This window comes from Camelina sativa, chromosome 8 (genome assembly GCF_000633955.1).
Source record: "Camelina sativa cultivar DH55 chromosome 8, Cs, whole genome shotgun sequence".
NCBI lineage: Eukaryota > Viridiplantae > Streptophyta > Magnoliopsida > Brassicales > Brassicaceae > Camelina > Camelina sativa.
In genome coordinates, this window is record NC_025692.1 from 2,431,001 (window position 1) to 2,453,645 (window position 22,645).

The following is a 22,645-nucleotide window of genomic DNA, read 5'->3' on the forward strand; positions in this document are numbered from 1 at the left end:
TTTAATAACCTTATTATCGATACAGAGTTGTTCATCGCTCCAGCTCTCCTCGTTGATAACAGAGTGATCAAGATTGTTGAAGGAACTGTTTTGCAAAGCACATGCTAAGAGAGATGATGTGAAGACACATTTTCTCACTGACGCCGTTCTTGTGCACGCTTTTATTACACTCTCGCTCACTTTTGCTTCTAATTCCGCCATTGATTTCTGCAAAAACGTTAACGATGAAAATGGGTTATATACTTCCATGAGATAACTATAATTGTTAGAACTAGTAATAATAATAAAAAATTAAGACAGATTGAAAATGATTAAATTATAATAGTAGTACTGATCTCATGGTGGCCTGATTTGAGAAAGCAGAATTTTGGGTACGTAGACGTTTCAATGAATAGTGGCCATATAAGGGGGTATACATACAATTCACATCGTAATCAGACACTTACACAAACCCTTTTCTAGATAGATGTCCCTGTCAGTAGGTAGACAATTGTAGTTCACAGTAACTCTCATAAAATAAACTAACCTATCAATCTAGAAGTGTAGAAATTTTAATTAAAATACTACATGACTCTCTTGTGGATCAGGTGGTTGAGGATGGAATTTGTCAAATTGTCAACAACAGAAAGAAAAAATAACTCAAAAAAGTAATTAAAAAAAAAAAAGTTCCAATCTATTAAAAAGGAGAAGTGTTGAAATTTCACAATGCAAGAGTTATCACTTAAGTTATGAAGAACTATCAAAATCTTCCAATGTCAATTGGTTGAAAATGATATTTCTTTCCACGAAAAAAAGAAGAGAAAACAGAACCCAAGCAAGGAGACAAAAAGATGGTACAAAATCTACATTTTCGAAAGCAAAAGATTTAAGAGCATTGAAATTTTTGGCTGAAAAAAATGTACTTTGTCCAACAAACATTCAGAAAAAGTAAGGTACTTGCTACGTGTGACAAAAAATAAAAACGTACCTACCTCAACTCATAACCACTTTATTAACGAAAAGAAAGAGCCACTAAAAGGTGTTCTAGAAACGAAACCTTGGACAAATCATCTCTAAAACTAAATTTAAATATTCTCTTAATTTGACACATCCACGAAGCTACACATTCTCATATTCACACCCTGACACGTCCGCCACTTAACTGTGTGTTTTTTCAAAACGAAACAGAGAAAGATTCTATTTGAAACCCTATTGTTCTGAATAATGATACTCAATAAATAGCATGCCACGAAGAGTTTTTAAACTGGATCAATGAAACTACTAACTACTCAAGTCACATGACTCATGTGCATTAAGTTCAGTGTCGTCGTACGTATTCATGAGTATACGTATCTCCATATTGTTACACATAAGACATTGTCTAGAGGTAGGATGTATGCAAATGAAACATACCGAGTATCCTGCGATTCCAGCGGGATCCACGAACGCGCTGGTGTGGAAAACACCAGCACAACCATCAAACGCTTTAATCAAACTCTCGATCTCTGTTAACCGTGAAACCACTGACGTAATCCTGTTGTTAAACGATGCCATTTCAGCGTCAGCTTCCATCTCACTCACTTTCTCTTTATCCTCTGCATTTTCCAAGTGGTGAATATAAAAAAATCAAACTTAATTCCTCAAAAAGACTTAATTAAAACCATTTCTGTTACTCCAAGCAGAATCTGCAGAGTTTTTTTTTTTTACTTATTCTTTATATACACAACAAGACTTTGCGATTTACCAAAAAAAAAAAAAAAAAACCTTAAATAAGTAACTCCAGAATCCAAGCATTAATTCGTTAACATATATACTAATACTAATTAAGAATTTAATGTGTTAATCTTGAATTAAGCAAGGAAGGAAACAACATCAAAATACCAAAGGAAACTGAATCAAAATAGTGATTAATTTACCAAATCGAAAAGTAACGATTAAAATTTACCTGGACAATCAACGACGATTCTTACAGAGTATCCATGAACAAGAAGCCGTTTAACAATCGCACGACCGAGGTAAGATACACCACCAGTAACACACACCAATCTGTTTCCAGCGTCAGAATCCAGATCCATCGCATTTCTTGATTTACCTCCACCACCTCGAGAGCCTCCAAATCCGTCGTCGTCTCTCCTCCTTTGCACAGTGGCGCACATGAACTCCTTAAGATCCGCGGAGAACGTCTCTGTCGCACGTACAATCCTCATAGCCGGAAACAACAACAAATGAACGAGAGTTGAGATTACTCTATGAGTCTTGTTTCGTTGGCTCTTTTAAGTTCAGAGAAGCTAGATAGAGAGAGAGAGAGAGATACACAGGGGATTAAGATATGAGGAAGAAGTTATATATATATATAGAGAGAATGAACAGAGGCCGTTACAAATCACACGAAAAACGTTTGCTAAAGAGTCTCTTGATATTTCGAAGAAAGACAAGTGTAATAATAATAGTTTGGTTTCCCTCCGCCCCGGGAGATTAGTCTTTGGGCCTAGAAAGCCTTTAGGATCACTCCTGAGTTATCAAAAAAAAAAAAATAATAATAATAATAGTTTGTTACCAAACAACAAAAAGACAAGTGTAATAGAAATCAGCTTTATCGGCTCGGCTTGACTTTCCGTTTATAATGTACGATTCCATCTACGGTGTATATTTATATTTTACCTACATATAATACAAATTTTTTGAATTAGTTTGTTTTTACCAACATCCCTTTCGTAACAAAACATAGTATCAAATATTATTTTGTAGACTATATAATTTTAATAAGGTGATTATATATAGGTTATAGATTAATTGATAGATTAATTGATTATAAATAGGTTATACAAAAAATCTTAAAATAATATTCTAAAAAATCATATCATCTAACTTACAATATTAATTTCTTTTATTAAATTATTCATTAAATAAAATCTTTTGATATCTAACTTAACATATTAATTTGTTAATTATCATTATACTTCACTTCTCATTTTTATATATGACTCTATTTTGTGAAACAAACAAATAATTTATTTTGAAATATTTTTAATATATTGAAACTTGATATAAAAGTTAGGAACTATAAACACTCTAAATTGATTTTTTATAGCAATATCAATAATATGAAAGAATTTCAAGAAACCAAGTATATTAAAACAAAAAGTATAACAATATATTAGATTACTCATATTATAATAACTAGTTTTTTAAAAACCAAATTTACAAAATTATGTCTTATAATGACATTCAAGTCATGATGTAGAATATACATTGTTGAAATAACTTCACGTATATAACCTAATACAACATATTAAAATTTTATTTTTAAATATAAAATATACAAAATTTTGTATAAAATAAAATATAACCAGTGTTATAGCTGTTTGACAAAAAAAACCAGTGTTATAGCACGGGTACTTATCTAAAATCATTAACAATAGAAAACTTACGAAATATGTGTTTTTTTTCAAATCATCATATTTAGCATATGATTTTATTGCATAGTGTTTTATTGAAAAAGACTTTTAAAAACGATTATGTAAATTATATTTTATATAAAAATTACAATACAAAAAATTGAATTTCAACCCGTGCTATAATCTAGTGTATAAGTAAAACGTTATGATTTCTTTTTTTGACATCACCTATAAAGTATCATTGTATTTTATCAAAAACAAACTTCATGTTTTTATCGGAGTATATGTAGCAAACACGATACTGTATATAATTGTAATTGAAGTTTTTTTTAAGAAGATTATGTACTTTGCAAAGTTATACTGGTTTTTTTCCCACTTACATTACAAAGTCAGATAGGTTCTAAATAACACAATAAAAACAATTAATTTAGTGAGAGTGGATTTAAACGATAATCGAGTCGCCCTATTACATGACTGGTTTGCTTTGAGTCTACGTGTTTTCGCTCCAAACCGGTTCTTACGGTCAAACACTCAAACTAGTTGACCCCTAATCATAATACGATGGCTAATTGGGTTAATTTGAGGACACAGAGACTTACTTAACTAAAATGTTCCTAACCCAAGTAAATTGTAGTCTTATCAACAACTAACGTCACAACGTTAAATAATTATTACGTAATTTTATTTATTTAAAACAGAATTCAACCAATGATAAAATATACATATATACAAATAATCAAAAGTTGTTATTTTTTAATAATAAAAATATATTTTTATTTTCTGGCGACTAAAAAGTTTATATTTTCTTCTGCCAAATATTAATTTTCTTTAAGGATTTTTTCCTCTTCTTTTTTGCTTGTATGATTGAGTGTAATTTGGATGCACAGGAACCAGGGTAAAAAAACAAAAAAACAGAAATGGTATGAAATTAAACAAAATGTTAAGACCTACCTGCGAATAACTATGGAATGTATAATACATTTGCATGTTGTGTGACTACATATAAGCATGTTAGCTGTTACTTAAAGTGTAGATTTGGACATACACATAACACTATACTATATTTGATGCCATGTATATATATATATATATATATGTACGTACATATGACTACACGAGTTTGCAATTATATTCGCAGTTACCGATGAAGTGGTGTCACAGAATTGACATATCGTCTTTCATGAATTTCATGAACACATCACTGTTTTGTGTTTTCCCTAGGTATAAAGGAATTGGTGTGTATCTGGTGTCATAGAAATATAAAATATGATTTGTTCTTGTTTATTTTTGTCACACAAAACATGATTTAACTATGCATAATTGTACGCTTATTGATTTAACGTGTACAAAATTCTCATGTTTACAAATTTCAACAGCGCAGTCTTTCCTTTTAATTAAACGCAAGTGAATGAATTGTGCAACACATTGTCACCAACTCTTACGTACTGCTTTATTATATGGTTGCTAGAATTTCTTTAATTTTTTTTTTTTAAGTATAAGTGTATAACCTTGCTCTTGCTTAGAAGGCCTTGTAAGGCCAAAAACAAAAGGGCAAAATCTACTGCTCATGAAATCATTAAAGCTATTCCACATCATGTCATCTCAAGTAAACCTAATACCACCATCGAGAATAGTAATTAATATATATGACCTTTTGAGACATTCTAAAGATCATCACAATACGATCCGTATAAGGAATTGAATTATAAAATATTATTATACTTTATTTTTTACTATACTAATCACAATCAAAATATAAATATTTATGAATTCAAATAAAAATTGACTATCGTAGTCGTCAGCTTCTTAATCCCACTTTTGGTCAAACAATTAACGAGTGGGGGAAAAATGAAGATGCGGAGAAGAGTGGTCAGGGAAAAAATTCTGCTTTTGGGTCAACTTAACAAATGCTCTCACCACGAACTTACTATTTAGGTCATGGTAAACGCACAAATAGGGTAATTGGTCAAACATCATAATATTGTGTTTGGTTTTTATTTGACGAACATATACGGTCCCATCAATTTCAATTCAAATATGACTTACTACAAACATGATTGTATATATTTTCCTTTTAAGTATAGAATTAATGTACAAGTCGTCGTATATGACTTACTATTAAAGAAATTATGGTTTAGTCGACAACACTTTGGAACGGTTAAAAACTTTAAAAGTAAATGATAAATGTTACTACTTAACTACAAATATGTAGAATGACACTATTATCACGAGATAGTGAAATCGTAGAATGATGCAATGACGACGTTTTTCCTTTTTCTTTCTGAAGATATATAAATGCTGCAACATAAACTACAGTTACACACATACTTGTTTGATTATTAGATATAACCTGTGGATAGGCAAATGAAATCAAAAGAATTCGAAGACCCAACCTTCTTCTAAAACCAATCATGATGCTAGCAATAGAAAATATATTATTATCACGAAAAAGAAACACATCCTAAGATTTTGACCAAAAAATAAAATAAAAATCATATCCTAAGATTTGAAGGTAAGAAAAAAAATTGTATTATATCAGCATGTTGTTATTTTTTCATAGGGAACACACAATAAAATTAAACGTAACTGAGAAAAAGGCTACTAGAAACGGCTCGACTAAGAGAAAAATCGCGAAAATTAGGACAAGGCACGTGGTGAATGACCAGCAGGCACGCACCCGTGATTTATTACTCTCGGACAAATGAGATGGGTAGTTTGATGGCCTGTTTCGGAAGTAAATGAATTGGCCTTACGTGGAGGTTTCTCGTTGGTAGGTAAGTGGTCTTGTTGGCCGAGCCACCTGGTTGGTTCGATCCGGCTACGTAACAACCGGTTTATACCGCTTTTTTTTTTGTCGGCATACCGCATTTTATATACAAACCGTCTCTTGAAAAACATGTAGTTATATTTGTTTTACGGAGAAAGTTGTAGGTTTCGTTTTCAGTACATTTGTGGCTATTTATTGGCTGCAAACTTGCCACTGAAGAAGATATGAAATTTTAGGTAAAAATGATCTTATTTCTCAATACCCTTTACAATAGTCTTAGTAGTCTTTATATAGTCTATAGAACCATCTAGACTTCTCTAGGGTTTTCCTGAAGCTTATCTTTAGAGAACAGCTGGTCACAACCCTAGTCATCACATAAGGTTAAGAGAGGTTTGAATCTATTTCGTTGTTGTTGTTGTAGCTCCATCTTTTCTCTAACGTCTTTTGTAGGTACAGAAGGATTTGTCTTCTTTTGTGGTTGGGTTATTGGGCTTGACTTGCAGTGGGCCTTGTCTTGGATTGTTGTTGGGCTCGACTTAGGATATTCACTCACATTCCCCCTCAATTGTGAGGTGGAAGAACAACCGACGCCAAGTCTTTGCCGGAGGTAGACGAAGTCTTTTTGCAGTAGCGATTTGGTGAAGATGTCCACTAATTGGAAGGCTGCTGGTATGTGCCTCGTCTCAATGAATCCAAGGGCTACTTGCTCTCTGATGTAGTGGTAATCAATGTCGAAACTCTTCGATCGATTGTGGAGAGCAGGATTGGCACTAAGATAGACTGCTGAGAGGTTATCACATTGAAGTACGGTGGGATGACTTTGAAAGATTCCGAGATCTCTGAGAAGAAAGGAGAGCCACGTGAGTTCCTGAGTTGTGGCTGTGAGGGCTCTGTATTCTGCTTCAGTGGAGGAATTCGATATTGTCTGTTGGCGTTCCGCAGACCATGAAACGAGATTAGGTCCAAGCAGAGTGCAGAAGCCAGAGGTTGAACGTCTGGTGTTCTTACAGCCTCCCCAGTCGCTGTCACTGTAAGCCGAAAGGGATAGATTGTTGTCTTTCCAGATTCGGAGGCCCATGCGAAGTGTTCCCTTGAGATATCGGAGGATTCGTTTTAGTAGACCAAAGTCTGAGATAGTAGGAGCATGCATCCGCTGGCAAACAAAATTCACGGCAAATTGAATATCAGGGCGAGTAATGGTTAGGTATTGTAGTTTACCCGCGAGACTTCTGAAGTATGTTGGTTCAGAGAACAGTTCAAACTCAGATTATTGAGTTGTTGCGGAAGTGGAGTTGGCATTAGATTGCAATTGCTCATTGATGCTTGGTGTAGAATATTAGAGGCATAGGTTGTCTGGTGCATGAATATGCCATCACGATGCATCTCAAACTCAACCCCAAGGAAGTATATCGGAGGACCAAGGTCTTTCATGAGGAACCGTTGATTCAGAGCCTCGAGAAGCTTGTCTAGAAGATGTGGACTGCTACCTGTAAGTAAAATATCATCAACATATAGAAGTAGAGTTAGAGAATCTCCATTTCTGCGATAAGTAAACAGAGAGGGATCAGATTTGCTGCAGTAGAAGCCAAATTCAATCAGAAAGTTGCTTAATGTGTCGAACCAAACTCTAGAAGCTTGTTTGAGTGCGTAAAGAGCCTTGGTGAGACGACACACATGATTTGGTTTCTGTTGATCGACGAAGCCATCAGGTTGAAGCATGAAGACAAGTTCTTGCAGTTCCCCATGGAGAAAGGCGTTTGAGACGTCCAATTGCTTTATTGGCCATCCTTTAGCCGTGGCGACCTCTAAGACCAGCCTGATAGTCGCTGTTCTTACCACAAGACTGTAAGTCTCAAGGTAGTCTACACCTTCTTCTTGTTCAAATCCCTTGGCAACAAGTCTTGCTTTAAGCTTGTCTACAGTTCCATCAGGTTTTAATTTAGTTTTGAAAACCCATTTTGAGTGCAGCAAGTTCATGTCTTCTGTCGGTTCAACCAAGTCCCATGTGTGCAGCATGTTGATTCTCCCTACTTCATCCATTACCGCCTGATTCCACCCTGGATGTGCCATTGCAGCTTCTAGATCTTTGGGTTCTTCAGTCGCATATATAGAGGTTAGAAGAGCATATCTTGGATTCGGTTTGTGGATTCCATCTTTGGTTCTTGTGACCATAGGGTGAGAGTTGACTTGTTGATTTGTTTGCTCATCATGAAGCTCAACTTCACTGTATTCTGAATCTGATGGTTCCAAGTCGACTTCGTTTTGCAGATTGTTTTCAGTATCCTCCTCTGCATCAGGGAATCCGGTATCCTCATTCCCAGTGTTTGCACCCAAGAGTACTTCGTCGCCTTGCATATCAGAAACTGGGGGGGGGTTGTGTTGAGCTGGTGGCAAGTTAACAGGGCTTAGAGCTGTTTTTCCTCCTGAGGGTTTGCTGTAGGAACGTCAGTTTGCGAAGCTTTTAGTAGAGTGGACTGATATTTAGGGACCAAAGTTTTGTACTGATGATGATATGGGAGACATTCTTCATCAAAGATCACGTGCCTGGAGATGTACACTCTGCCTGTTGGAGGATATAGGCAACGATATCCTTTAAATTGAGTGTTGTAGCCTAAGAAGACACACTGCAATGATCTAGGCCCGAACTTGTGCTCAGCAAGTGGTCGAAGACAGGGATAGCAAGCCGACCCAAACACCCGAAGCATGGAGTAGTTGGGTTGCTTGGTATAGAGTACCTCATAGGGACTCTTGTTGTCAAGAACTCGTGATGGCAGAAGGTTACTAATGAACACGGCACTAGAGAAAGCTTCCACCCAGTGAAGAAGTGGAGTGTGACTATGAAAGATCATAGAGAGACCATGTTCCACTATGTGTCTGTGCTTCCTTTCTGCAATGTCGTTTTGCTGGGGAGTATAAGGGCAGGAGATTCGATGAGTAATGCCATTATCAGCGAGGTAACTTCTTAGTTTATTACTTGTAAATTCTCCTCCACCATCACTTTGAAAGACTTTTATTGTCGAGTTGAATTGGTTCTCGACTAGCTTGCGAAACGCTTTGAAGGTAGAGAAGAAATCAGATTTGGCTTTTAATGGATAGAACCATGTAAAACGAGAGTAGTCATCAACAAATACGGCATAAAACTTGAATACTTGATTAGAAACAGTTGGTGATGGTCCCCATAAGTCAAAATGTATACGATCTAGGGGATGTAAAACACGAGAATCTGAACTTAAAAACTGTAATCTAGAGTTCTTTCCCATCTGGCAAGGTTCACACACGGGAGAGGTTCTGCTCTTATTGACTTGAATTGCCTTGCATGTGTTGAGGTGTTGAAGAACTTGGTGATTCGAATGCCCCATACGATGATGCCAAGCAGCTTCTGATGCTGTACATTGCCGGTTAGAGAAGTAGGCTTCAAACTCCAGGTTCCGCAACACATATAGCCCTTTATTACGCGGTCCCTTTACCACCAATTTCTGATTTTTTATATCAATCACATAGACATTAGTTGAATCAAAATATACACCACAAGGGTAGTCATCACAGAGTCTTGAGACTGAAAGAAGTGATTTTTGTATTTCAGGGCAAACAAGAACCTCATTTAAAGAAATTGTACCTGTAGAGGAAGCGATGGTGGTAGAGCCGACGTGAGTGATCGGGAGAAAAGCCCCATCACCTACCAAGATAGCATCATTACCTTCGTAAGAGGTGACATTCGACAGGTTACCAGGAGAGGAAGTGATATGAGTAGTAGCACCAGAGTCTATGACCCATTCCTTGCCAGTGGCATCAGACACATGGAGGGTGTTAAAAGCTTAGGCTAAGTCTCCACCTTGGTAATTGTTATTGAACCGGTTGTAGCAACGATCTGCTGTGTGTCCAATCTTTCCATAGATTTGGCAAGTGGGACGTTCTCCTGAGTTGTTTTGTGAGGTTTGGTGTTGAGAGAAGCCTCGTCCGCGAGTTGAGTATCCTCCACGGCCATTGTTCTGACCTCTGCCACGACCACAGTAACCGCCTCTGTTGAAGACTCCAAAGTTGGAAGTTTGAGTGTGGAACACAACATGTGGAGAGATGGAGTCAGAGGTTTCGTAGGAGCGGAGTTTGGAATCAAAACTGTCGACTTCAGATACCAGCTCGGAGAAAGTTGGAGGAGCTAGCTTACCAAGAGAACTTTGAATCACTGTGGTGATTGGGTCATAGTCTCGGCCTAACCCATTCAGAAACTGGAAGATCTTCATAGACTCATCGATGGGCTTGCCAATAGAACTCAGAGCATCACAGATCGAGATAAACTCACGACAATAAGCAGCAAAGGTCTTATCTTTCTTTTCTAATATCCACAGAGTACGACGTAATGAGAACTCCCTAGTAATGCTACTCTTGTTAAAGTTCTCCGCTAAAGCGAGCCAGATTTCTCTAGAGGTAGGGAGAGTGTGAACTTACCCGAGAACCTCTTCAGAGAGAGTACCAAAGAGCCACGACCGAACAAGTTGGTCTATGTAGAACCAAGCCTCAAAGCGAGCATTGGGAGTCTCCGTGGTGGTGTCACCAGTGCGAGTGGTGATGAAACGTGGTGGTGCTGTGACAACACCATTTACAAAGCCGATAAGCTTTTGACAGGATAGCAGGGATTCAAACTGTGTCTTTCACATGAGGTAGTTTGTGTTGGTAAGTTTGATTGTGACAGTGCTTGAGACATGGATGTTGTCTGGAAAAGGGTATGAATCGGCCATTGTACCACCTGTTAAGGTTACAATGGCTCTGATACCATGAAGAAGATATGAAATCTTAGGTAAAAATGATCTTATTTCTCAATACCCTTTACAATAGTCTTAGTAGTCCTTATATAGTCTATAGAACCATCTAGACTTCTCTAGGGTTTTCCTGTGCTTATCCTTAGAGGACAGTTGGTCACAATCCTAGTCATCACATAAGGTTAAGAGAGGTTTGAATCTATTTCCTTGTTGTTGTTGTAGCTCCATCTTTTCTCTAACATCTTTTGCAGGTACATAAGGATTTGTCTTCTTTTGTGGTTGGGTTATTGGGCTTGACTTGCGGTGGGCCTTATCTTGGATTGTTGTTGGGCTCGAGTTAGGATATTCACTCACAGGCACCATATATTTTCATCACACCACTTAGGAAGAGGTAGGTTTGGGCATTTGATTATTCAGCTTGGATTATGGCCAGTCGTTCTATTTGGATTTTAGTTTTTTTTTTTTAAAAAATTTTAAATTTAGGTTCGATCCGAATAATTTAAAATACATTTAATGTTATAGATTTCGTTTTCAATTACTTATGGCTATTTATTTGTTTGTAAACTTGTAACCATATTTTTGCCCTATAGATGGGCGATTGGTTTGGACTAGGCATAGGCATAAAAACGTACCCGAATACCCAAACCGGAACTCGACCCGAAAAACCGAATTCGGATTGGGTACGGGTTTGCCTATAAAACTCTATTGGGTTCTATTTTCTAATACCCGTGGGTTCGGGTTAGGGTCGGGTAATACCCGATACCCGTTTGGGTACCCATTAAACCCGAACATATAAACAAATTTATAATATTTATCATTAATATAATGCAATTACCCCAAAATTATGATTATAATTTTGAATATTTCATTTAGTTTTATACCTAAATATCAAAAATAATCAAAATATCTAAAATATTTTGTTATGTAAGTCAAAATTTAACTAAATTTATTTAAATTTAATTATATTTTTTCGGGTACCGGTAGTTCGAGTACTAATCGGGTTCTAAAATTTGTAACCCAAACCGATCCGAACCCGATAGTACCCAAACCGAACCGAACCCATATATCTAAAAATACCCAATGGATTTTATTTTTCTAAACCCGTTTACCCGAACCCGAATGGGTAATACCCGAACCCGAACGGGTTACCTGAATGCCCAGCCCTAGTTTGGACTTTTCTTCTAATACTTTAGGGAGAAAAAAAAACACACTTAAAAGCTTTGGATAATATGAATTTAAAAAATTTGAAATTCTTAAAAATTTTGGCATTAAAAAAAACTGATAGTAACAAGAACAAAATAAAATAAAATAGGATAAAAAAAATTAGGAGACTTGTAAAGCTGCTAAATAATAAAAGTACGATTGTTAAAATTTAAAATTTTAAGACTTAAGAAAAAAATGAAAACCTCTAGAGTCCACCAATCACGCCACAAAGAGGTAAGTTTAGGCATTTGGTTATTCGGATTACATTCAATCGGCTCGATTTGGGTATAATAGTTTCGAGATTTATGTTTTATCCAGATAATTAAAAATTTTGGTTTAAATTTTTGCGAGTTTGTATCATCTATAATGAAATCCAATTTTAAATTGAAAATTGTCAATATCTTTTCGTAGGCATGGGACTTCGGTTATTTCGGTGAATTCGGTTCGGTTATTTCGGTTTCTCGGTTAATTCGGTTTTAAAATTTCAAAACCGAAATTAACCGAAATTTGATTAAAAACATGAAAAAATCAGATTTTTCGGTTATTTAGAGATAATTTCGGATTTTTCGGCTTTATTTCAAATATTTCGGTTATTTCGGTTTCGGTTATTTCGGTTATTTTAGAGTAAATTAGGTTATTTTAGGGTAAATTTCGGTTTTATTAGTTTTTTTCCTAAAAAAATTTAAAAAAAAAAGTTAAAAAAAAAAAATCGGTTAACCGAAAACCGAACCGAAATATTTCGGTTTTTTTGGAAAAAAAATTGTACCGATCGGTTCAGCCGCCATAACCGAAACTGAACCAAACACCAAAAATATCGGTTCAGTTATTTCGGTTCTGTTTAAAATCCCAGAGTTATCTTTTCGGGTTGGTTAGAAAAAAAAAAGGGGTTCAAATCCAATTTATTTATTATTCATCGTCGTATAAAAAGGAAATCATAGAGAAAAAAGGATTATTGGGCTTTTTGTTATCAAGTGTTAGTGGACTTCTTGACTAGGGGCTTAATATCTCTTAAGAGCTTTTCTCCAAACGTTGCCGTTTTTTTGACCGGAGACCAAAACGCTTTTTGCTTCTCTCTCTTCTCGTCGGGTGAAGTTCTCCGGAGGAAGAAGAAGAAGAAGAAGAAGAAGAAGAAGAAGAGCAAAGACTGAGAATGGAAAGCTTAGACACTAATTTTCCTGTGCGCCATAGAAAGATCTCCTTCGAAAGTAAGGTAATTTTGAAAAAAATCTATCGAAATAATTTTTCATTGGGATTTTGCCGAGATAAAAAAAACAGAGTCAGATCTCTCTCTCGAGAGAGTAATTTTTATAGTGTTTGTTTTGAAAGGGAAACAAGACAGAGATTGTGATCTGCAGCTATGAAGATCATATCCTTGTGAGTATTCTATTCTTCTATGTGTGTGTGTGTGTATGAATGCTGAGGTTTACTTATTTTTGATGTTTTTAAGTCATCATAGTAGTTTATGTCTCTCTGAACCTCTCACTTTTGTTTTTCAGGTCATTGCAACACAGATTGGAGCCTTGGGAACTATATTGCACGCAAGGTCTCTCTCATCATATAATTTCATCATTCTACTGTTTTTGTTTCTTCTTCTTCTTCTTCAGGGGTGACATCTGAGTTATATGATGCCTAATGATGCTTCTTCTTATGGAATGATCTTGAGTAGTAGTGTTCTTGAATTTGTTCTTTACTCTCAATATAATCTGAATTAGTTGTTGTTCATGCTTCTAAGATTATTCTTGAGGAATGAAATTTGCGTGTTCTTGATTTGCTCAGTCTATCACTTTAGCGATGATCTATATTGGTTCTCTGAGTAATGTGTTTCTTTGTTGACAGGAAGGAAGAAGGGATGTCTGTTGAACCAACATTTAGTGTTTCAGTGATATTCGGAAAGCGAGATGAGGTAAAAAAAAAAATCATATGATTTGATATGATTCATATCCTACTTTAGTACATTCATAATTTTCATATCAGCTAACTGAAACATGTTTTTGCCCATTCTGATGTTTCTTGAAGCCAATGTTGACAGCAACTGCTCGAAGACTCATTGAACACATAAGGTCCTCTCTCATCTTTCTCATTCCTTTTTTTTTTTTCTTTTTTTTTTGTTACCTGAGTGATGCAATCTCTATTAAATTCTTCAGTTCTGTTGTTCCCTCGAAGCCTCTGGTTCTCTCACTGGGCCTCAAAGATCATTCTTCGGTACATAACATTTTCTTAGAAACTTTTATTTGATTCCTAGAATCATTTACAAAAAGAGAAAGAAAACAATTGTACTTAGAGATTCTGTGTGTGTGTTCTTTTTTTTTTTGTAGGAGACGTTGAAGGAAATAGTTGCGACTGTGATTAAGAATCGCATTTGGTAATGCAATTTTTGTATCAGTTTAGAAGAGAATAGCGATAAGATGTTTTATGTTTTACATTCTTGGTTGATATAATTAGCAAGGGGAGTTTTGGACAAGTTATGTTAATTATTAAAGTACTTTTCATACAACCACAATTACATCTTCTTCACAAAGAAACATAATTAAACAAAATAATAGTGTTTTTGTTTTCATAGCACATCATAGATCACACACACATAGGTTGCTAAAAAGGCAAACTGGGATAACCTCCCCAAAAAGAAGAAAAACGTTGTCGCAGATGGCACATAATAACAAGGAACTTGTCAAATAAATTATACAGCCAATAAATATAGAACACACAATTTTCTCTCTTTCTTCTTTGCCGTGAAAGGGAACTTTGTGTTTTTGCTCAAAGATTTCTAGTTTCATCCCTGAGCCTGTGACTTGTGTTGTTCTTGTCGCAGATGATTTATGAGACTCAATCATTCCTGTGTGTTAATGCGTTCAACTGATTCTCCAACTGCAGAGTATAAGCAAAAGATTATCATTTAGTACGATGACAATGTGAAGTTTGTATCTCAAAATCTGGGCAATTGGTAAATTACTAAGTTTGTTTATTCATTACTGCATATATGTTTATAAGATCCTATCTCAAAAGCAATTGATAGTGAATGAATTTTATATGATCTCATAAGACAAACCTGCCCATTTCTCTGCTTTTGTCTCTTTAGTTCTTCTGTTAGGCTCGAAAAGCTGTAAGAACAAAAAGATGTAAAGAAAACTAGTAATCTACTGTTGATGTTAAGTAACAACAGGAACGTTTTAACAGGATTTTGGTGAAGGAAAGAGATGGCTACAATATGTACCTTTGTTGTAGTAGCATGACTTGGGACTGGAGTTCTCTCTCTCGTGGCGTTGCAGGAGGTGTCTACATAGAGATGATATCAAATTCGGTTTAGTGAATATTCAAATAATATATATGAATATGATCTGATTTGATGACAAATTTAAAAACAATATCCTTTTTTTTTCTTCTTTTACCTGCAATAGCTCATCGACGCTTGTCTCAGGTGATCCAGGTTGCTTGGCTACGAAATGGGGACAAAAACAAACTCAGATCATTTATGTTGAGTTCTTCAAAAAAAAACGGAATATAAGATCCTAGGGAAATCAATCTGATGATAGAGTTATTAGTACCAGAGGTTTGCTCCACGTATTTGATTAGTCTCAAAATCTCTTCCTGCCACGAGAAGAGTATTTAACTAACGCGAGTAATGACTGTAAAAGTAATTTTCCTTATGGTTTTAAAATTTACCCGTTGCATGGCGTTTTGCTGCAAAATCGACTGAACTGATGGGAGGATTGAGGCCGACGTAGCATTGAGGGAGCTCGGGCTGCTTGAACCTCCACCAAATGGTGTGAGTATAGAGTTTGTTGGTCCCTAATTGTACCAAAAACAGAAACACATCTTCAGTTTTCTCAGACATAATTAAAAGTGTTCCACGCATTGCTCTTTTTCTCTGGAAAGACTATATAGTTTCAAAGAAAATTAATAAGCATATAGACTACAGTACTTGTTATACCTTAGGACTCAGATCTGCTGATGTGACCTTAAACCGTCCCTTGTGCTCCACATGCGGGACTTCTGTCGTCTCGTCCACTACATAAAAACATATTTAAATTGAAGAATCCACACGAATTACATGTAGACTAATGACTAATGAGCAGATGGGAGGTTACAGGAATCTCTCTTTGTGCGATACAATGATCCACTGTAGCTCCGTTCTGTTTGATATCTACGCTGTTGAAACTCCCTGCAGAAGTAAGTCAAAGTGGCTTCTAACATTAACTCATCATTCAAGTGCATAGAGCAAGAGCTTCAAAGTCAATGAAGCATGCTTACATAGGTTGAAACACTAAAATAAGTACTGAGAATCCTAACCTGTCAGCATCATTTGTGATTCTTTTGGGAGAAAAGGTACTCTCTGGTATAATTGAACCGCTCAAAAACTTTTTCTGTTCGGGAATGACATGACGTGGTAATGAAGTGTTTTGCGCTGCAGTGTCCTCTTCATTCGTGGTATTGGCCAGAGATCCTGTGGAAGCCTTTGTTACAAGCTGTTGTCCAGAATTTACTAGATTTGCTTCTTTCCAATCAGGAGTAGTTGCGTTATCCTCGTCCTCGTTGATATCAAAGCAGCCTCTGCATCATCGCACAGGTAGAGAATAAAGTTTAATCCTTCGTTTAAAATTTAAACACGTTGTAGCTATTCAATACTATACAGAAACCCTTGGAGCACATTTATCAAACTGTTATATTACTCAATGAAACCATCATATGTGCCAGGTGCGTATAGAGTTTCAATACGATAATATCCTAACATGTAGGACCTAGAAAATAGAGACATAGAGAATGTGATGTACTTGAGTGCTTGAAGAGGCTTGATTGGAAATGAGGCGAAAGAACTATCTAGATCATGAATATCGTTCAGTTCGTCCTGAAAAGAAAAAAGGAAACAAAGCAAGACCTGTTGAGTTGACAAAAGATCACCATATATGGATTCCCAAAAACAGGCAGATAAGAGTATAGAGAATCGTTTTAGATCATACATCCTGACTAGGAGCTGTTGCTGAGCTGCTCGCCCTTTCTGGGGAAAGTACAGATTCTTCCTGTCTTTCACATTGCTTTCGGTTGAAGTCGGGCTCTTCAGCATGTGAACTATCATCATCCGAGATCTACAAGGCTAGCAAAATTAGTCCCCTATCCTATATAATTAAATTAGAAAAACTATTAACTTACAAGGGCAGCTTGAGTTTTTAGGTCCTCGAGATTAAAATTCCAAGCGCTTATTCCCCTTATATATTCTTGCTGCAGAGAATTAGAAAGTTATTTTAAAATTAATTCAAACACATAATTAAACTTAACTACGAGAAGATGTTTTTTGCATTTCTCAGGCTAAAAAATTTAGCAGCTTAAAGACTTAATGAAGAATATTGTCCAGAAGAGGGGTGTGAGTCCTAATCCTTGCCTGTGATAAGTGCGCTTCATATTCAGATTTGTTTTGCATTAGGAGATCAGCTTCCTTTGACTGAAAGAAAGAATTCACATATCAATCAAGCTTTTCCAGCAATTTCCTTCTCAGCGTGAGACATAATGAGTTTGGAGGATAGGCCAGAGACCTTTATTTGTCTATAGCGATCACCTAATGGAGGAAGACCATTTAGAATTGTTTTAACCAGGTAATCAGCTGGACGTGCTTGTTTGAAAAAAGGGTGTTTCAAAAGTTTTTCTGAAGTTGGACGCTTCTTTGGGTCCTTCACCAGGCATGTACCCACCATTTCCTTGAAGGCCTGTTAAGGCAAAGCAACCATTAAGGAAAGAAAACACGACAAGCTAAAATTATACATACAAACTGTGACCACTCACGCACTTTTGAGAATCTTTTGTCTCTCTCGTAGTCAAGTCCAGGAGGTGCATTTTGTAACGTCATCAGCAAAACCTACCGGTGATTATCAGAAAATGAAAATACACAAATAAGTAGCGGAGAGCAGTGAAGATTAATAAAAACCAAATAACATCATCATAACTTTACCTTCATTGGCGGATACTTGGAAAATGGAGCATGGCCATGTGCCAGTTCAAGTGCCGTTATTCCAAATGACCATACATCTGCTCTGTGACAGGGAAATATATTAGACAAAACACCTGCTTAACATGGTGGGGAAGTAATTTTTTTAGTATAAATGCAGAATTTAGAATTTATATTCGCTTACTTGAAATCATATCCATGTAATTGCTGCATGACTTCAGGAGCCATCCTGTGCAGAAACAAGCATTAATCAGAATTTTTGTCTAAGATGTATTTGCATGTGTCCACAGAACATGGCATTACTAAAGAGTACCAGCATGGAGTCCCAACAAATGTATTTCTGGAACGTTGTCTATCTCCTGTATCAAACATGCAAGCTGATACTCCAAAGTCTGCTAACTTAACGGCACCATTGGAGTCCAATAAAATGTTTCCAGCCTGCAAAGGACGCCATATGTATTGATAAAGACGATAACACATTCCCACCACTTAATAGAGGAGAGCAATCAACCAAAACAGCATTCATCGAGCGACAATTGAGGAATGTATTATACTACAAGAAGATAATGCAAGCATATACCTTCACATCCCTATGAATATGCCCATGAGCATGAAGATATACAAGAGCTTTCAGAGTCTCACGAAGTAAAGTAGCGATAACAGGTTCCTCAAATCCATCTTGATACGAAGACTTTATTATATGGAGACAGGATCCTCCAGCCATGTAAGGCATCACAACCCAAAGCTGGTGTCCAGTGGTAAATGAGCAATGAGCTTGCAACACATTTGGATGGTTGATCAGACTCATTGTTTGCACTTCTCTCCGGATCCCATCCTACAAACAATTCAGTTCTTATTCATTCGGATCAACAGAGACACGAAATCCATGGTGTTCATAAGTACAATGTGACAGATTAATAAGGTGTTCTAAGGCAATTGAACTACGATTAGACTCGCTATATGCAGTGGTAAACCATGAAATAGATAAAATAATAACACGAGAAGACTAGAGAAATTATATTCGAAAAGTGCACTGGCAAAGACGTACCAGATCGTTGTTGCACTTTTCCAGATCAAGAACCTTGATAGCAACAACCACATTAAGAGGTATACACAAAGCTCGGTGCACAGTCGCACTGACACCATCTCCAATTTCTTCACATAACTTGTAATCTTTTGCATTGAGAGGAAACTTTTTCTCTGAAACCGACTCCATAATTTTATCGTCTTGTTGGATATGCTACACACCTTCGACCCCGTTATGTTTCAAGAAATTTACAAGAGAGGTCGACAAACGAGAGCATCAAATTGTGTGTGGTTTCTTCCAATTCGCCAGCATTTTACTATTCTTCAAGGCCGAGCAAATGCGGAAACATCATCAATGCCATAAACACCCCCAAAAAACATAAACCGTATCTGCGCAACAGAGCGATTCCAGTCAAAATGAAGAACAAGTATTCATGTCATTCAAAATTGATAGCACAGCGGAATCCAAAATCCGAAAAACCTATCAATCAACTCAGAAACATCTTCTTTTGCGACACAAGCATCTATAATGTACAATTTGATACCAATTTTATAACTCATAGTTTCCACATTCGTTCTCGTTGCTAAACAACTTAAAGAATTCGATTTACGCAAAATTTTTAACCAGACATCTACAAATATAGAAGCGCATTGAGATTTCTTCTACGCCGCACAATTGATCATCACCATATCTCTCAGTCAGATTTGAGAAATCGAAAAAAAAAAAACTAATCATGGAAATATAAACTAAATAGAGATGAGGAAGAGAAACAAAATCTGAAAAATCCTACCATTACAGAAACGAATTCGAATTCGAAAGCAAAAAGAAAGAAAAAAACAAATCTGGGAGAAGAAACAACGCTGACCTCAAGTCAAATCAAAGGCGGCTTAACTTAAGCTGAGTTCTCCTTGCTGCTGCTGCTCCTTCTAATATGCAGAAAACGAAAGCGACGTAGACACCGCCGTCGATTGCGGCGGAGCTTAATAATAATCAGCGATCGATCCGCTAAAAGGAGACAACATGATTTGAATTGGAAGCACGATAATAAAATTTAAGAATCTCTCGCTTTCTAATCTTCTCGTTATCGACTTCTTCTTTCCTCTCCAGTCTTCCTCTTCCTCTTCTTTGCGTTGGCGTTAGCTTTTCTGTCGTCTGGTTTTTGCTTAGCAGAAAGAATCTCGAGGGGGAAGCTTAGAGAAACGGTTTAACCGTGTCAGCAGTATCAATAACCGTGTTTACTGGTTTAAATTGTTTACCGGTTTTCGGTTCAGATTTACCAATTCAGAATATTAGTCGAATTGGACGGTTGGACCTTTTTCACTGTAGATGTTAAATAGTATTTTTTATAATTTCTTGTATTATATTTCAAAAATTTATGACTATCACTATAAATTTTGTGAAAGTCATTTGTTTGTCCGGAATATTTATATCAAATTTATATATATATATATATATATATCATATCGATTTTCAAAAGTTAACATGAATATATGTTATTTTGAAAAAAAAAAAAAATCATATATATGTATAGTGGTGTAAGTAAAATGATTTGTTGTGATTCACAATATTAAAATTAAAAAAAATGTTTAGCATAGTCAATTTATGTGAGTACTATTAATGTCATTCCTAGATGAGATCGAATAGAACCTACATATATACAATTTACCAAAACTATTTCATTTTCAAATTGATGTAGTAATCGAATTATCATGACCTAGCCAGTTTACCCAGTGCTAAACCGAACTTTCGGTTCCGGTTCTGTGAGTCGACAAATATCGTACCGATACTCTAAATTAAGAACAACGAAAAAGAAAAAAAAAGAAGTAGAACATATCGGGCTGGCGAAGAGATGATTCATGATTGATTCACAAGGAGGAGGTGTTGCTGGGGTCAACCCCTTGTCTTGATTGGGTGGAAATTGCTTTCACGATAACTATTTTATTTATATAAGCCAATAATAACCAAAGGAACAAACAAACCAAGTCTTTGGTTAAAGTAATTAAAACAAAATTCGTTACAAAAAAATTTCTAATTAGCGAAGAAAAAAAAAACTAATAATTTAACTGAAGTCAAATAGTTTTGCATAAGTTTTATTACAACTCACGGTTGATGTTGACAAAATTAAACTTTATTACAGTTCAAAAGAATTGAAGGGGAAAAAAAAAAGAAAAGTTGATTGCAATTTCCTAATATCTTTCTTCGCATGTGCTTGGAAAATAACATGGACAACAATATTCTCAGATTATAATTGTATACTTTTTATGATGGAAATAACTCTTTTCATATATGCTTTAACATATTTAAATGCGACCACAAATATGGGGTTCTTCTAGGTGTAACCTAAAGTATATATAAACAATTAGATATTAATTAAACTAGGTCTATTCGCGTTCTGATTAAATCTATTGTTCAAATCGGACTATATATGCACTGCAGATATTAATTAGTACGAGTGGTTAAAACACGTTATGATGATTAGAATTCGGAATAATCCTTAATTATAAATTGCTTCTTTAATGTTTTTTTTAAAAAATCATAGCTTTTAATAAACAATAACACATAGGTACTGTTCGATACTGGCCCCAAACAGTTCATGAAGCCCAACAGAAGATTTCTAAGAAGTTTATGGTTTAAAGTTTTGGATTTGGCCCATTTTGCCCCAGGAGCAAAATGGTTATTTTATGTAGGGAATTTTAGGTCAGTGGCCCACTATAAATACCAGAGGTTATTGTTAGAGTCTTGGATCCGAAATCTTGGCAATCAGAGAGAAAAGTGCTTTTACATTCGTATTAATTGCGCTTAGAGCTTTGATTGCATTTTCTGTAAACCCTTCTCTCGAATTCTACGTTAATAAAAGGACCAGTTCGATTTATTCTCATTAATATTCGTATTATTTATATTGTCGATTTCTTACATCAACACGTACGTCGAGTATAAGTGAAAAAATTATAATCCACAACTCTACTATGTTCAGTATCCTCGTTCAAACCCTAGTATGTTATGATCCACAACTCTACTATGTTCAGTATCCTCGTTTAAACTCTAGTATGTTCAATATCAATAATCAATGTAATCTGCAAATTCTACAAGAATAAAGCAGAGAATTCAATCTACCATGTGTGTATATAGAAAGAAACTTTCATGCATATATACGTATACTATCTGCTGAGATTGTCTATTTTGAAGAAAAAATTATATATGCTCTAAAAATTTCTCCATACATGAATATACATACGCATGTAGATCAAGAGAACATGCCAATATAATGTTCAATAATGATCTTGTTCGAGGAGATGGATATTAAGAGCAAGATTATCGGTGGGTTTTAATTTTAAGTCTTTTATGTACTGTTGTAATTTTTGATGATTATATTATGTACTGTTTATAAAATAAGAATCCTTGAGATTATAATTAAAATCATCATCTCCAATGGTAGGAAATAATTTTGAGTCTCTTATTTTTTTAAATCTAGTTTTTTGAATCTAATCTCATTCAACTTCATTAGTTATGAATGAACAAACAACCAAAACAACATTGAGCTTTGATCCAGCAAGGACAATTCATACACTTCATATTAAG

The 22,645-nt window shown here is 35.6% G+C and overlaps 3 protein-coding genes across 4 annotated transcripts in view; 1 reads left to right on the forward strand and 2 right to left on the reverse strand.

Annotated features, from left to right (window-relative positions):
- Window positions 1–2,309, reverse strand: part of LOC104709133 (cinnamoyl-CoA reductase-like SNL6) — an 8,772-nt gene extending 6,463 nt beyond the window's left edge. Inside the window, exons 1-3 of the mRNA XM_010425791.2 lie at window positions 1,925–2,309; window positions 1,393–1,574; window positions 10–207 (exon numbers count right to left, since the gene is read on the reverse strand). Coding sequence (XP_010424093.1) covers window positions 10–207; window positions 1,393–1,574; window positions 1,925–2,186 — 642 coding nt within the window. The 5' untranslated portion in view covers window positions 2,187–2,309. The remainder of the gene's footprint in view (window positions 1–9; window positions 208–1,392; window positions 1,575–1,924) is intronic.
- LOC104705747 (proteasome assembly chaperone 3) lies at window positions 13,123–14,598 on the forward strand. Of its 2 annotated transcripts, none has more exons than XM_010421819.2 (7): window positions 13,123–13,314; window positions 13,431–13,478; window positions 13,601–13,647; window positions 13,941–14,007; window positions 14,121–14,164; window positions 14,268–14,306; window positions 14,420–14,598. In XM_010421819.2, exons 1-7 carry the CDS (start codon window positions 13,255–13,257, stop codon window positions 14,427–14,429), a joined length of 315 nt encoding a protein of 104 aa, XP_010420121.1. In that variant the 5' UTR covers window positions 13,123–13,254; the 3' UTR covers window positions 14,430–14,598. The 2 variants fall into 2 exon arrangements, with proteins under 2 accessions (XP_010420121.1, XP_010420120.1); XM_010421818.2 differs by having other exon boundaries at window positions 13,125–13,314; window positions 14,249–14,306.
- Window positions 14,612–20,262, reverse strand: LOC104705748 (serine/threonine-protein kinase BLUS1). The gene is made up of 21 exons (XM_010421821.2): window positions 19,932–20,262; window positions 19,088–19,455; window positions 18,620–18,874; window positions 18,353–18,477; window positions 18,224–18,268; window positions 18,043–18,124; window positions 17,881–17,949; window positions 17,630–17,800; window positions 17,479–17,538; window positions 17,250–17,318; window positions 17,060–17,185; window positions 16,874–16,947; window positions 16,392–16,652; window positions 16,190–16,263; window positions 16,033–16,109; window positions 15,765–15,890; window positions 15,647–15,689; window positions 15,491–15,537; window positions 15,316–15,377; window positions 15,151–15,202; window positions 14,612–14,969 (listed from the first exon to the last, which is right to left on the reverse strand). The coding sequence occupies exons 2-21, from the start codon at window positions 19,253–19,255 to the stop codon at window positions 14,928–14,930; spliced, it is 2,028 nt and encodes a 675-aa protein (XP_010420123.1). The 5' UTR covers window positions 19,256–19,455; window positions 19,932–20,262; the 3' UTR covers window positions 14,612–14,927.